We start from the raw sequence: 15000 nt of genomic DNA, 5'->3' as shown, positions 1-15000 counted from the left end.
TGGGTTTAGGGGCTGTGTGTGTGTGTGTGTGCGTGTGTGTGTGTGTGATGGGTAGGTTTAGGGGCTGTGTGTGTGTGTGTGTGTGTGATGCGTAGGTTAATGGGCTGTGTGTGTGTGTGTGTGATGCATAGGTTTAGGGGCTGTGTGTGTGTGTGTGTGTGTGATGCGTAGGTTAAGGGGCTGTGTGTGTGTGTGTGTGATGCGTAGGTTAAGGGGCTGTGTGTGTGTGTGTGCGTGTGTGTGATGCGTAGGTTTAGGGGCTGTGTGTGTGTGTGTGTGTGTGTGTGTGTGTGTGTGTGTGTGTGATGCGTAGGTTTAGGGGCTGTGTGTGTGTGTGTGTGTGTCTGTGTGTGATGCGTAGGTTAAGGGGCTGTGTGTGTGTGTGTGTGTGTGTGTGTGTGATGCGTAGGTTAAGGGGCTGTGTGTGTGTGTGTGTGTGTGTGTGTGTGTGTGTGTGTGTGTGTGTGTGTGTGTGTGATGCGTAGGTTAAGGGGCTGTGTGTGTGTGTGTGTGTGTGTGTGTGTGTGTGTGTGTGTGTGTGTATACTGACCTGCTCATGGATGTAGGACAGACCGTCCAGGATCTCCCTGAAGAGCCTCCAGAGTCGACTGGAGTCCTGGTGCAAGCCCTGATCGATCGTGTCTCTTAGCGTGCTTTTCTCACAGTACTCCATCTGAAGAGACAGAACAGAATTATTACACACCGTTGACCGCTGCAAAGCCACAGGTCAAGGGTCACACACGCACCTGTATGTACAGGTAATGCGCTATCAGGAGCGGCTTCTCCGAGTCGGAGCTCTCTGATGGATCCGCTGCTTTTCTACGACTGGGCTCCTCCTGCGAAGAAAAACTGAGCTGGAGTTCCTCCATAATCTCACTATATCAGACTATATAAAATGCATTTAATATTATATGATATTATGATACACTATATTGCCAAAAGTATTGGGCCGCCCCTCCGAATCAGAGTTCAGGTGTTCAGTCACTGCATGGCCACAGGTGTAAACTCACCTAAAGGATTATTAGGAACACCTGTTCAATTTCTCATTAATGCAATTATCTAATCAGCCAATCACATGGCAGTTGCTTCAGTGCATTTAGGGGTGTGGTCCTGGTCAAGACAATCTCCTGAACTCCAAACTGAATGTCCGAATGGGAAAGAAAGGGGATTTAAGCCGTTTTGAGCGTGGCATGGTTGTTGGTGCCAGACGGGCCGGTCTGAGTATTTCACAATCTGCTGAGTTACTGGGATTTACACACACAACCATTTCTAGGGTTTACAAGGAATGGTGTGAAAAGGGAAGAGCATCCAGTATGCAGCAGTCCTGTGGGAGAAAATGCCTTGTTGATGCTCGAGGTCAGAGGAGAATGGGCCGACTGATTCAAGCTGATAGAAGAGCAACTTTAACTGAAATAACCACTCGTTACAACCGAGGTATGCAGCAAATCATTTGTGAAGCCACAACACACACAACCTTGAGGCGGATGGGCTACACCAGCAGAAGACCCCACCGGGGACCACTCATCTCCACTACAAATAGGAAAAAGAGGCGACAATTTGCACGAGCTCACCAAAATTGGACAGTTGAAGACTGGAGAAATGTTGCCTGGTCTTGATTTCTGCAGAATGAGAACAAGTGTATACACGTGTAAAGTTTGGTGGAGGGGGGGTTATGGGGTGGGGTTGTTTTTCATGGGTTGGAAAGGAACTTTTAATGCTTCACCTAAACATTTTGGACAATTTCATGCTCTCAGCTTTGTGGGATCAGTTTGTGGACGGCCCCTTCCTGTCCCAGCATGACTGCGCTCCAGTGCACAAAGCGTCGCTCCATAAAGACATGGATGAGGAGTTTGGTGTGGAGGAACTGGACTGGCCTGCACAGAGTCCTGAGCTCAACCCGATAGAACAGCTTTGGGATGAATTAGAGCGGAGACTGAGAGCCAGGCCTTCTCGTCCAACATCAGTGCCTGACCTCACAAATGAGCTTCTAGAAGAATGGGCAAAAATCCCCATAAACACACTCCTAAACCTTGAGGAAAGCCTTCCCAGAAGAGCTGGAGCTGTTAGAGAGGGTGGGCCGACTCCAGATTAAACCCCACGGGTTAACAATGGGGAGCTCATGTGTGTGTAAAGGCGTCACAACACTTTTGGCAATATAGTGCATGTCAAACTTTACAGGGCTAACGTTTCGAACTGCATTGATTAATGAGATTTAACGACCTGTAGGAAACTGACATCAGCGTTGTCAAAGATGATGTCGCTCTCGGAGTCGCTGTCAGGAGGCCTGTGTGACCAAACAGAGAACCAGGTCAGCAAACATTCGCTATCAGTCCAAAACACACGTGAAGATTGGCCAGCACACTGCAAAAAATGCTTTTCTTACTTAGTATTTTTGTCTTGTTTCTAGATCAAACATCTACAAATTCTTAAGGGGGGGGGGGGGGGGGGGGACACTCAGTTTCAGTCAGTCTCATGTCACTCTTGAGTACCTATAGAGTAGTATTGCATCCTTCATATCTCCGAAAAGTCTTTAGTTTTATTATATTTATAAAAGAAATATGGGCTGTACCGAGTCTTTCCAGAAAAACACGAGTGCCTGGAGGCGTATCGAGTGGGCGGAGCTAAAGAATGACGAGCGCGCCCAAAGCTGTCCTCAAGCGTGGAGAACCCATCGCTATCGACCCATGTATGCTATCGATCAGATTCAGCTAATACGTGATCCAGAATCATTCGGAGGCTGAAATAAACTGAACAGGAGAAGCAGCAGCAGCAGGACGTCCGTCTCTGTGGTATGGACTGTATTTAGTGGCCTGTCAACATTTGTGTGTGTTTACTCGCAGTTTATGAGGACATGATTCGGTTTATGGACTATTGTATGCGACCAAACCTAAGCAGGAGCAAGCAGAACGGTTTTGCACGTCAGACTAGTGTAACATTACACAGAGAACAGCAATGGAGTCCGTTAGCGCATCTGAATGACGAAGCACGCGATCGTGTCGTTTACTGATGTTTACTCACGCGACGAGCCGACAGCACAGACATCTGAAGCAGTTTAACTCACCGGCTGCTTCCAAAGCAGGACCGAACCTTTATCGCTGGGACCGCTCCGTCAGAAACACACTTCTTTGGTATGATTTGGTGAAGTCCTGACAGCAGTGGCGTGTAAATCCACTTTGAGACGCGACTGAAGCGATGTTGTGAAGCTTCCCGTCATTTCTGCGTTCAAATCGGTTCAAATGCAGCGCTGCTTTCCCGGAATACTGAAGCGTTGAAGTCGCTCGACGTCACCCATAGGAATAAAGTGGAGCGCGGCGCGGACTATAACGACAGAAGTGTTCACGGAGGACTGGATCTGCAGCTGAGAGTGTGTATGGGCGTGCGTTTCCTCTCTCGCTCTAGTCACGCGCGCGCACCCTACCGGGAGAAGAGCCGTACGGCCCATACAAGGACCTTCCGCTCTATTAACGTCAAGCCGACCCATACTCGAAAAAAACTCTCCGAAACTTGAGAGAAACCGGAAGGAGTATTTTTGACACAGAAATACTCCATCAAACGTCCAACATTAGTTTCTGAAACTTTGTCTATGTTTAGGATGGGAATCCAAGTCTTTAACAGTGGAAAAAGCTCAGTGTGCAGGAAACAGCATTTCACCGGCCCTTTAAAACAAGAAGTATTTACTAGACAAGCAAAAGTAATTGTCTTGTTTTAGGAAAAATAACTCAAAATAAAGAGAGTTTAATTCAAACAGAAAACAAGATTATTTTTCTCACCCCATTGGCAGATTATTTATCTTATTTTAAGCAAAAACTCTCTTCATTTTGAGTTATTTTTTCCCCAAAACGACAATAATTTGTACTTATCTGTAAATGTTTCTTAAAGGAAGTGTGTGTAAGAACGTGGCCAAAACTGGTTCTGAAATCCCTTTAAATGACTGTAGAGCGGTGTCTCCCCCACCCCCTCCCCCTGACTCGAGGTTGCCAGATTGGCTGCAGGATCAGCAGAACGTTTGTAGATCTGCAGCTGTGGTAACTAGAGCAGATCTGGCAACCCCAAACACTACTGACTCCTGATTGGTCGATAGGTGGAGGGCGGAGCATCAGGCCAAAGCACAACATGACATCATCAACATCAGCTGAGCAACAACAACTTTATAATGACAATATCCTGCCGGACTACTGCTGTCAGTGATAGAAGTGTTTGAAATGAACATGATTTCTTAATGTCTAGAGACACATCAGGGCCATTTTATGATTCATTGAAATACATTTACATACAGTTCCTTTAATGTAAGAATCATTAGATATTTTGACTAGAAACAAGACAAAAATATGAAGTAAGAATCTCACAGGAAGGAGGGGCAGAAGACATCGCCCTCTTCATCGTCGTCTTCCTCGTCGTCCGTAGAGTCGGCTGCGCTGCATTTGGCACTGGAGGATCTCTCGATCGAGGTGCTCCATTCCACGGAGCTCGCGAGGGCCGGCGGCGGAGCGTCGTCCTCAATAGTGTCCATCAGACCCAGCTCGTTGCGGCGAGATGGAGCCGTGGGTTGTGAGTGTTGCTCTGGGCTGCTGAAAGCCTCTGAGCTCTCGCTGTTCATCTCTCCACCCGAAGGCAATTCCTGGCGCTCGATCCAGGCGTTGTAGTAACGCACGATGTTCTCGTGATTGAGGCGCGACAGCAGCGTGACCTCACCTTTAATCCGCCGGAACTGCTTACTGGCCGGGTTCACCTGGATCCGCTTGACCGCGTAATAACAACCATCCAACTTATTCTGGACCTGCATGAGAAACATGATCAGTGAACAAAACAAACATAAGCTTTAATGTCTCTCAGAGGTCCCACAGGGTCATGGGCGGCCAAGGCTCATTGATGACCGTGGGGAGCGAAGGCTGGCCCGTGGGGTCCGATCAAACAGACGAGCTACTGCAGCTCAAACTGCTCAATATTAAAGATAGCATTCGGTACCATTCAGTTTTCAAACGGAGCTATTAAAGCCTGCTCAAAATTCCTGTAGTTTTTCATATCACAATATATAATGCAGAAAAAATAAATACAGCAATGTCATAAACTCCAAGCCATTTTCCTCACATCTCACGGACGCAGGATGTATGAAACGAGCATTGTCATCTGCATTAATAACAAATCTCCAAAAGAAAAGTGTCTAAAGTAAGAGCACGAGATCCCCGACCTTAATAACGGCGCCGAATGCTCCTTTGCCCAGCAGCTGCAGCTCTGAGAACTCGTTGTAGTAGCGCGAGAACTGCTTCTGCACCTCCGTACTGAAGGGGGCGCTGAGGAGGTGGCTGCGCGGGACGACCGTCGAGGCGAAGTCAACGCCGGTGTCTGAGGAATAAAACACGGACATTACGGACACTTATACCACCGAACCGAAACACTAGCAAGCTGAGAAAGCCATCATTGGCTTAAGCTTAAAATAATACTTTCTTAAATTCTATCATTATTCTATATAGGTGTGAAGTGTGTGTGTGTGTGTGTGTGTGTGTGTGTGTGTGTGTGTGTGTGTGTGTGATGGGTAGGTTTAGGGGCCGTGTGTGTGTGTGTGTGTGTGTGTGTGTGTGTGTGTGCGTGTGTGTGATGGGTAGGTTTAGGGGCCGTGTGTGTGTGTGTGTGTGTGTGTGTGTGTGTGTGTGTGTGATGGGTAGGTTTAGGGGTAGGCGCAGTGTGTGTGTGTGTGTGTGTGTGTGTGTGTTTGTGTGTGTGTGTGTGTGTGTGTGATGGGTAGGTTTAGGGGCAGTGTGTGTGTGTGTGTGTGTGTGTGTGTGTGTGTGTGTGTGTGTGTGTGTGTGTGTGTGTGTGTGTGTGTGATGGGTAGGTTTAGGGGCCGTGTGTGTGTGTGTGTGCGTGTGTGTGATGGGTAGGTTTAGGGGCCGTGTGTGTGTGTGTGTGTGTGTGTGTGTGTGTGTGTGATGGGTAGGTTTAGGGGTAGGGGTAGGCGCAGTGTGTGTGTGTGTGTGTTTGTGTGTGTGTGTGTGATGGGTAGGTTTAGGGGCAGTGTGTGTGTGTGTGTGTGTGTGTGTGTGTGATGGGTAGGTTTAGGGGTAGGAGTAGGTGCAGTGTGTGTGTGTGTGTGTGTGATGGGTAGGTTTAGGGGCAGTGTGTGTGTGTGTGTGTGTGTGTGTGTGTGTGTGTGTGTGTGTGTGTGTGTGTGTGTGTGTGTGTGAGATGGGTAGGTTTAGGGGTAGGGGCAGTGTGTGTGTGTGTGTGTTTGTGTGTGTGATGGGTAGGTTTAGGGGTAGGGGTAGGCGCAGTGTGTGTGTGTGTGTGTGTGTGTGTGATGGGTAGGTTTAGGGGCAGTGTGTGTGTGTGTGTGTGTGATGGGTAGGTTTAGGGGTAGGCGCAGTGTGTGTGTGTTTGTGTGTTTTTGTGTGTGTGTGTGTGTGTGTGTGTGTGTGTGTGTGTGTGTGTGTGTGTGTAGGGGTAGGGGCAGGCGCAGTGTGTGTGTGTTTGTGTGTGTGATGGGTAAGTTTAGGGGTAGGGGCATGTGTGTGAGCATCACCCTCTGGACTGGACTCGTGACACGCCACCACACTCTTAGGTGACGGAGGCCGCAGGAACGGGTGATCCAGAAGCTGGTGAGCGGGCCAGCGATCAGCGTCATTTATACACACACACCTGCAAACACACATGCATAAATACGCATTATCTATAAGCTTATACTGCACAAACTTTTTTTTTATATCATAAAAACACAGTCATTCGTTTCTCCAAGTCTAGACTGAATTAAACGCATGCGCTGCGTGTCTCAGAGTGAAGCGCACGCCGTGTTTATATACACGTGGGCAGCTCGTGATCCGCCGATGTCTAAAAGAGGCTCAGTTCACAGTAAATGCTCAACCTGAAGTCTTTCCGAGCGCTTTAACGTGAATTTAAAAAACTCTCACATATGGACTAGGGGTGTCCCCGACTAAGGATTTAGACATTCGAATCTGAATTTTCGAATCTCTCTATAGTCGACCGATAGTCGAATCATCTGTGTGTGTGTAAACCATAGACCGGAAAAAAATAAACGGTATAAACGGGTTGGCAAGGGCAGGACACTAGTCAGCAGGAGGCTAAGACTATTTATTTTACTTTACACACGGCACACAGCCACCACTCTTAATAAAGAGATCAAAACTATACACTACACATTCGTAAATTAACCGTTCTCTCATAACATTTAAAAGCCGCGATCGAAACACAGAACGTCACACAAATATATAAAAGAACATTTTGATAAATAAACCTAAAGAAATACCTGCCTAGAGAGGAAAAGAACACTGAGTGCGTTTATATGCACGTTCTTCAGCCGATTGTGGCACACCGGACTGAAGCTCAGCGCCGTGTCTCAGGATCTCACACCAGGCAGACGAGAACATTATATACGCGCAAGCTCAATTTTGAATCGACTTCTGACAGAAGAGCTGCACGATGAGTGTACAGCTCATGTAAATCAGTAAATCAGTACATTCACGACTTGAGGGAAATACATTTAATCGCCGCGGACAGGCGTCGAATGCCGCCGTCGGTGTATGTGTTCGAATTTTAAAGGCGCGGCACGTCTTTATAACACTAATATTGAGCACCCCCATATTGCCAAAATGGTATGATCCTCGTTTCATAACACCCACGAAGATTCGACCATGAGATCAGTGGTCGAATCCGGTCCTGCATATCGATGCATCGAATCTTCGACTATTAGGGGTCACCCTTAATATGGACTACTGTGATGATGTTTTTATTCCCTTTCTGGACATGGACAGTATAGTGTGCATACACTTGCATACGCTCTCGGACTAAATCTAAAATATCTTAAACTGTGTGTGAAGATGAACGGAGGTCTTACGGGTGTGGAGCGACATTAGGGAGAGGAGTTAATGACAGACATTTCATTTTTGGCTGAACTAACCCTTTTAAGGGAATAACAGTTTAATATGAAAAAGCGGTGAAGTTTCCCTTAATAGCTACACTGTGTAACTCTTTTAGTTTATTCTTAGCTAAAAACACTTAGTTCTTTCAAAAATATATGTGCTCATTAATGTATATTTACTTCTTTCAAGTAATAAAGTATTCTGGTAAGTTTATAATATGCCGTTGGAAACACATACGGGTGAGGGGTTCGAGCGCCGGTCGCCATGTTGCTCCTCCATCTTGAAAGTACAGTAGCCAAAGAGGGACATACCCGTAAATTCAAGCTTCGCCTTTCGCGTTTAACACTCGATGTCGAATGTGAAGAGCATTGCCATGTTAATCTTGGACTAAATCAGCCACCGTAGGAGTTAAAACGAAATCAGAAACTAATATTCGCTGGATGGTCATATACCTTTACACCGCTAGATGGGGAAAATATCACACAGTAGAGCTTTAAATAAATGTGTGAAAGAGATTTGGGAATGTCCCGGATCCCACGCACCTGTTGAGGAAGTCGTGTAGCTCCGGCGGGAGCGAGGGAGGCAGAGTTACAGGATACTCCTTCACCTGCCGGCCCAAAGTGAGCTCCAGGAGCAGCAGGCCGAGGCTCCACACGTCCCCCTTCTTCCCCGTCCGCGGGGGCAGAGCGTCCTCGCTGAAGCGCACGCGGCCCGGCTCTAAAATGTCCTCCCTGCAGACGTCAGCCAGCCGCTTGGCCAGACTGTAGTCGGCGAGCCGGACGAGGCCCTGGGCGTCCAGAAGCACACAAGCCGGGCTCAGATGCTTGTGCACCACTGAGTTGCTGTGGAGGAAGTGGAGGGCGGAGACCAGCTGTGCGGCCAGAGACCGCAGCTCCTCCAGGGGCACCGGAGAGCCGCCCAAGAGCCTCTGAGCCAGGCTGGAGCCGGGGACGTGTTCGGCCAGAAGATCCACCACCAGACCGTCCTCGCGCTCGCTGCAGCTCAGGGCCTGATAGTGCACCAGATTAGGGTGATTCAACTTCATCAGGGAGCTCAGCTCGCTCTCAGCGCCGTGGATCTGGACACACACACACACAGACCCACACAGACGAGCACACACACACAGACACACACACATCTGAGTTAAAGGATATCAGTGTGCCAATAGATGAAATTTCTTATAAAACTAAAATATTATATCCGATGTGACTGTGATCGTATCTTCCTTCAAAATAAAAGTCCAATGGTTTATTGTTTGAAAATAAGTATATTAATGCAGGATAAAGGGAAAGAAGAGGCATTTTCCGTGTCATTTAAACACCTGTTTTTTGCACTTCTCTATCTTCTCCTTCTCCTGGCTGGTGAAGAACTTCCCGATGGTCTTCTTCCAGCAGAGGACCCACTCGTACACGACGGCGAAGTCTCCAGTGGTGGAGTTGAAGGCGTAATACACACTGCGGCCCAGCCGCTCACTCTCACCTGGGACAGAAGATCAGACATACACTCCTCATCTCGATCCGGAACGGGATCACACATACACTCCTCATCCCGATCCCGATCCAGAACGGGATCACACATCAACTCCTAATCCCGATCCGGATCTGGATCACACATACACTCCTCATCCGGAACGGGATCACACATACACTTCTCATCTCGATCCGGATCTGGATCACACATACACTCCTCATCCCGATCCAGAACGGGATCACACATACACTCCTCATCCCGATCCGGAACGGGATCACACATCAACTCCTCATCCCGATTTCGATCCAGAACGGGATCACACATCAACTCCTCATCCCGATCCGAAACGGGATCACACATAAACTCCTCATCCCGATCCGGAACGGGATCACACATCAACTCCTCATCCCGATCCGGATCTGGATCACACATACACTCCTCATCCCGATCCGGAACGGGATCATGCATACACTCATCATCTCGTTCCGGAAAGGGATCACACATACACTCCTCATCCCGATCCGGAACGGGATCATGCATACACTCATCATCTCGTTCCGGAAAGGGATCACACATACACTCCTCATCCCGATCCGGATCTGGATCACACATACACTCCTCATCTCGATCCGGAAAGGGATCACACATACACTCCTCATCCCGATCCGGATCACACATACACTCATCATCTCGTTCCGGAAAGGGATCACACATACACTCCTCATCCCGATCCGGATCTGGATCACACATACACTCTTCATCTCGTTCCGGAAAGGGATCACACATACACTCCTCATCCCGATCCGGATCACACATACACTCCTCATCTCGATCCGGAAAGGGATCACACATACACTCCTCATCCCGATCCGGATCTGGATCACATATACACTCATCTCGATCCGGAAAGGGATCACACATACACTCCTCATCCCGATCCGGATCTGGATCACACAAACACTCCTCATCCCGATCCGGTTCTGGACCACACAAACACTCCTCATCTCGATCCGGAAAGGGATCACACATACAATCCTCATCCCGATCCGGATCTGGATCACACATACACTCCTCATCCCGATCCGGAACGGGACCACACATACACTCCTCATCCCAATCCTGATCACACATTTACTCATCCCGATCCGGAACGGGTCCCGGCTGCCTGCCATCTCACCTATGCACTTCCCTCTGTGAACTACGACCTCCCCGAGGACACTGTTACTGAAGTGAAGCACTTCCTGCTGACGCGGACTCTCCTCACTGTACGTGTCTCGCCTGGGCACAGAAGAACATGAGTCATGTGACTGTTGCCGATAAACATGAGTCATGTGACCAGCAGAAGAATATCATGAGTCATGTGAACGATAAATAAGAGTCATGTGACCAGCAGAAGAATATCATGAGTCATGTGACCGATTAACATGAGCCATGTGACCGTTGCCGATTAACATGAGTCATGTGACCGTTTCCGATTAACATGAGTCATGTGACCGGAGCCGATTAACATGAGTCATGTGACCGGAGCCGATTAACATGAGTCATGTGACTGTTGCCGATAAACATGAGTCATGTGACCAGCAGAAGAATATCATGAGTCATGTGAACGATAAACAAGAGTCATGTGACCAGCAGAAGAATATCATGAGTCATGTGACCGATAAACAAGAGTCATGTGACCAACAGAAGAATATCATGAGTCTTGTGACCGATTAACATGAGCCATGTGACCGGAGCCGATTAACATGAGTCATGTGACCGGAGCCGATTAACATGAGTCATGTGACCGGAGCCGATTAACATGAGTCATGTGACCGGAGCCGATTAACATGAGTCATGTGACCGGAGCCGATTAACATGAGTCATGTGACCGTTGCCGATTAACATGAGTCATGTGACCGGAGCCGATTAACATGAGTCATGTGACCGTTGCCGATTAACATGAGTCATGTGATCGTTGCCGATTAACATGAGTCATGTGACCGTTGCCGATTAACATGAGTCATGTGACCGTTGCTGATTAACATGAGTCATGTGACCGTTGCCGATTAACATGAGTCATGTGACCGTTGCCGATTAACATGAGTCATGTGACCGTTGCCGATCAACATGAGTCATGTGACCGTTGCCGATCAACATGAGTCATGTGACCGTTGCCGATCAACATGAGTCATGTGACCGTTGCCGATTAACATAAGTTATGACATTTTATGACATTGTTTTGACATTTTAAGTTTGAGAGGAATAATGGACTTTAAATTAGTGATCAGCCGATATATCAGTTTCCCAATATTTAAGCATTTTCCCATAATCGGGTATCAGTTTTGTAACATCGGATTTCCCAATAAATGCCGCCATCTTGTGGACGTTTTCAGAATTGCATACAAGCGCGCCATTAACGGACTGTCTGAGGGGAGATGAGTCAACAGCGGTGTTCAAAGGTAAAATAACCTGCTTCCCTTAATTAATAAACTTTGTTTAACATAACAGTAATGCACGATTGAGATATGCACAAATAAGATGTTATGAGATGATTGGCGCTGTAGAGACAAACTCACTGACAGAGTTGTCAGGTAATCCGTCATGTCACAATAAAGACGTAACTTCACATGAATGAAACAAAACAGCCATGAATGAGAGCATGTTGGAAGTAAAAGCACCGAATTTCTTTCTTTCTGTGTGTTTATGCTCAGTCGCATTCAGCCGTTTACCGAGTTGTTGCTTCGGCATATAGGCTAGTCACCGTATGTAAACAAGACCAAATGTATCTTGCCTGTTGTTAATATGGCTGTATTTATAAATAAGAAGGTGAAACCGCATTAATGTTAAAAAGAGTGCACTGTTTTTAAAAAAAATGCGAATTTTTTCAGACTATTGATGTAAAAGTCTTTTGTTCTGTATGTAAGGGAGTGAAACTGCAAAAATTACAGTGTTTAAAGGGGGGGTGAAACACTCAGTTTCAGTCAGTGTCATGTCAATCTTGAGTACCTATAGAGTAGCATTGCATCCTGCATATCTCCGAAAAGTCTTAATTTTTTTTATAATTATATAAGAAAGATGCGCTGTTCCGAGTCTTTCCGAAAAAAGCCGAGCGGGTGGGGGCGTATCGTGTGGGCGGAGCTAAATAATGACGTGTGCGCGCTGCTGCTTTTGTGTTGAGTCGAGTGCGTCGTAAAGCTGTGTCATCCCTAACAGCAGGAAAAAAACTTTATTCAAAATAAAAATATGGCTTTTAATCAGATACAGCCATACATCTATGATCCGGAATCAGACCCAGAGGCTGCAGTTGAACAGGAGCAGCAGCAAAAACGACTAGAGCAGGACGTCTCTATGTGGTACAAGTTATACACTAACTATATAATATGCTGAGCGGCTTGTGTTATTTACATATTTATACTTGAATTATATCGTCGTATTTTTGTCTTTGAAGGTGTACATGTGGGAAGTGCAGTTGTGCACGTGTGTGTGTGTGTTTACGCGTGGTTTGTGTAGACAGTAAGCGGACTGGTTTTGCACGGCAGGCTAAGTTAGTGTTTACATAGAAAGACACGGAATAGTAGCGCATTTGAATGAAGAAGCGCGCTTATTTAGTTCAACATATTTCCCCACTCTTTGTGTATTGTTGTTTGGAGTGCTTTTACAATACACAAACATAAAGTTACACATATAGTGGCCAGCTAAACAAATGTACACGCACTACACATCGCATGCTCCATTGATCAATTAACTATACGTGATCATGTTTGGGCTACTTGATGAGCATAGGCAAAAACACAGACATTTGAAGCAGTCTCACTCACCGCCTGCGGTTCTAACGTTGGGACCTTTATCGTTGGGACTGCTCCATCCTTCAGCATTAGGCGATCGGAAAATCCGGCGTCGAGCTGGGCCTTGTTTATGAAACAGTCGGCACCGAAATGCAGCGAACAGATATAAACATTCGCGCAACTCAGTTGCTGATCCGGAAAAGCAAATTCCATCCACTGTTGCCTTAACGCGGGGTTTTGGGGGAATCTGTGCAGGACTGTCTTAGTCTGGCAACCAAAAACGCACTTTTTTGGTGAGATTGTTATGTGCACATCACCTGTGCAGCAGCCTACGAGCCAGCGCTTTAATGGGGGTAGCCTGTTACTTTCGCTCTCTCTCTCCCTCTCTTTCTCACGCTCTTCCGGTAGAATTGTCCGTAAGGCCCATACAAGGAAATTCCGCCCCCATTAACGTCAAAGGGGACGCATGATCTCAAAAAACTTGCCGAAACTTATGACTAACCGGAAGTAGTATTTTTGACAAAGAAATACTCCCATCAAACGTCCACCTTAACTTTTGAAACTTTGTCTATGTTTAGTATGGGATTCCAAGTCTTTAACAGTGTAAAAAGATCAGTATGCATGAAACAGCATTTCACCCCCCCTTTAAAAAGCTCAGTTCAGTGCTGTTGCTGTAATTGTAAAAAACAGAAATAACACAATAAGTAAGTATCAGTTCTATATATCGGTTACCGGCACATAAACATACAAATAATCGGCATCGGTTATATAAAAAAAAAATATCGGTCTTTCACTAGTTTAAATGGAGGGACAGAAATCCCTCAGGTTTAATAAAGAATATCTTCGTTTGTGTTTGGAAGTTAAACGAGAAACGAGATGATGGCGAGTTCACGATGACAGAGTTTAGATTTGTAAATGTGTGTTTGTGTGAGTTATACTTTATAAATAGGCCGACTACAGCAAGCTGAGCCTTGGCTAAAACAACTCTATATCACAAATCATATCGTCTCCATCAACGATACATATCGGCACATGTTTATATCGCGATATATCGTTTAACGATATCGTTACACCCCTACTGTGGGGATGTTCAGTGTCTGACCGGTGTCGGCTGCTGGACGTGGTTCTCCGTCTGCTGGCCAACGCTTTCTTTGCTTCAGACGAATCCACAGGAGATCCTGACGGGGCTGAAGGCTCTCTTTCTAAAGCCGGCTGGACAGTGATGGTGCTCTCCAAACGCTCCTGATCTCACACACACACAGATACACAGACACACACACGCGCACGCAAACACGCACGCAAACACACACACACAATATTACAATTAAATTAATTATATAAAATAATCAATTACATATATGTTTTAAATATAATATATACTTAATATAATATAAAACTAATAAATAAAATGAATTCATTATATACAATAATTAATTACATTTTATAATTTTTTTTAAATATAATATATTATAATTAATTATATACTTATCTGGTTATATAAAAAAAAGAATTAGTTTCATTTATATAAGGAATGTTATACTTAATTTAACTAATTATTCTAACAAATAAACATTAAATTAAATTTATAATTTTAAAAATATATAATAGAATACATACTTAATATTATAATACTAATAAATAAAATATATTAGTTATATAGTAGTTATATAAATTATAACACTTTTTTTTTTACATTTATATAAGGAATTATTTAATTATTTAATTAAATTATTTAATTATTTACTTTCACCATTAGAAAACATTTGGCGCATCATAAAGAGGAAGATGCGATAAAGAAGACCTAAGACAGTTGAGCAGCTAGAAGCCTGTATTAGACAAGAATGGGACATTCCTATTCCTAAACTTGAGCAGCTCGTCTCCTCAGTCCCCAG

General features: G+C 45.7%; 1 protein-coding gene across 2 annotated transcripts in view; it reads right to left on the bottom strand.

The window, feature by feature from the left end:
• eif2ak4 (eukaryotic translation initiation factor 2 alpha kinase 4) overlaps positions 1-15000 on the bottom strand; it is a 118074-nt gene that overhangs the window by 96810 nt on the left and 6264 nt on the right. For both annotated transcript variants that reach the window (XM_067454844.1, XM_067454845.1), the window contains exons 6-15: positions 14211-14350; positions 10519-10619; positions 9193-9350; positions 8414-8949; positions 6518-6633; positions 5189-5343; positions 4347-4777; positions 2221-2284; positions 747-836; positions 551-673 (exon numbers count right to left, since the gene is read on the bottom strand). In XM_067454844.1, the coding sequence (XP_067310945.1) occupies positions 551-673; positions 747-836; positions 2221-2284; positions 4347-4777; positions 5189-5343; positions 6518-6633; positions 8414-8949; positions 9193-9350; positions 10519-10619; positions 14211-14350 (1914 nt within the window). The remainder of the gene's footprint in view (positions 1-550; positions 674-746; positions 837-2220; positions 2285-4346; positions 4778-5188; positions 5344-6517; positions 6634-8413; positions 8950-9192; positions 9351-10518; positions 10620-14210; positions 14351-15000) is intronic.

This window comes from Pseudorasbora parva, chromosome 10 (genome assembly GCF_024679245.1).
Source record: "Pseudorasbora parva isolate DD20220531a chromosome 10, ASM2467924v1, whole genome shotgun sequence".
Classification (NCBI taxonomy): domain Eukaryota; kingdom Metazoa; phylum Chordata; class Actinopteri; order Cypriniformes; family Gobionidae; genus Pseudorasbora; species Pseudorasbora parva.
This window is presented reverse-complemented; position numbering and strand designations above follow the sequence as displayed.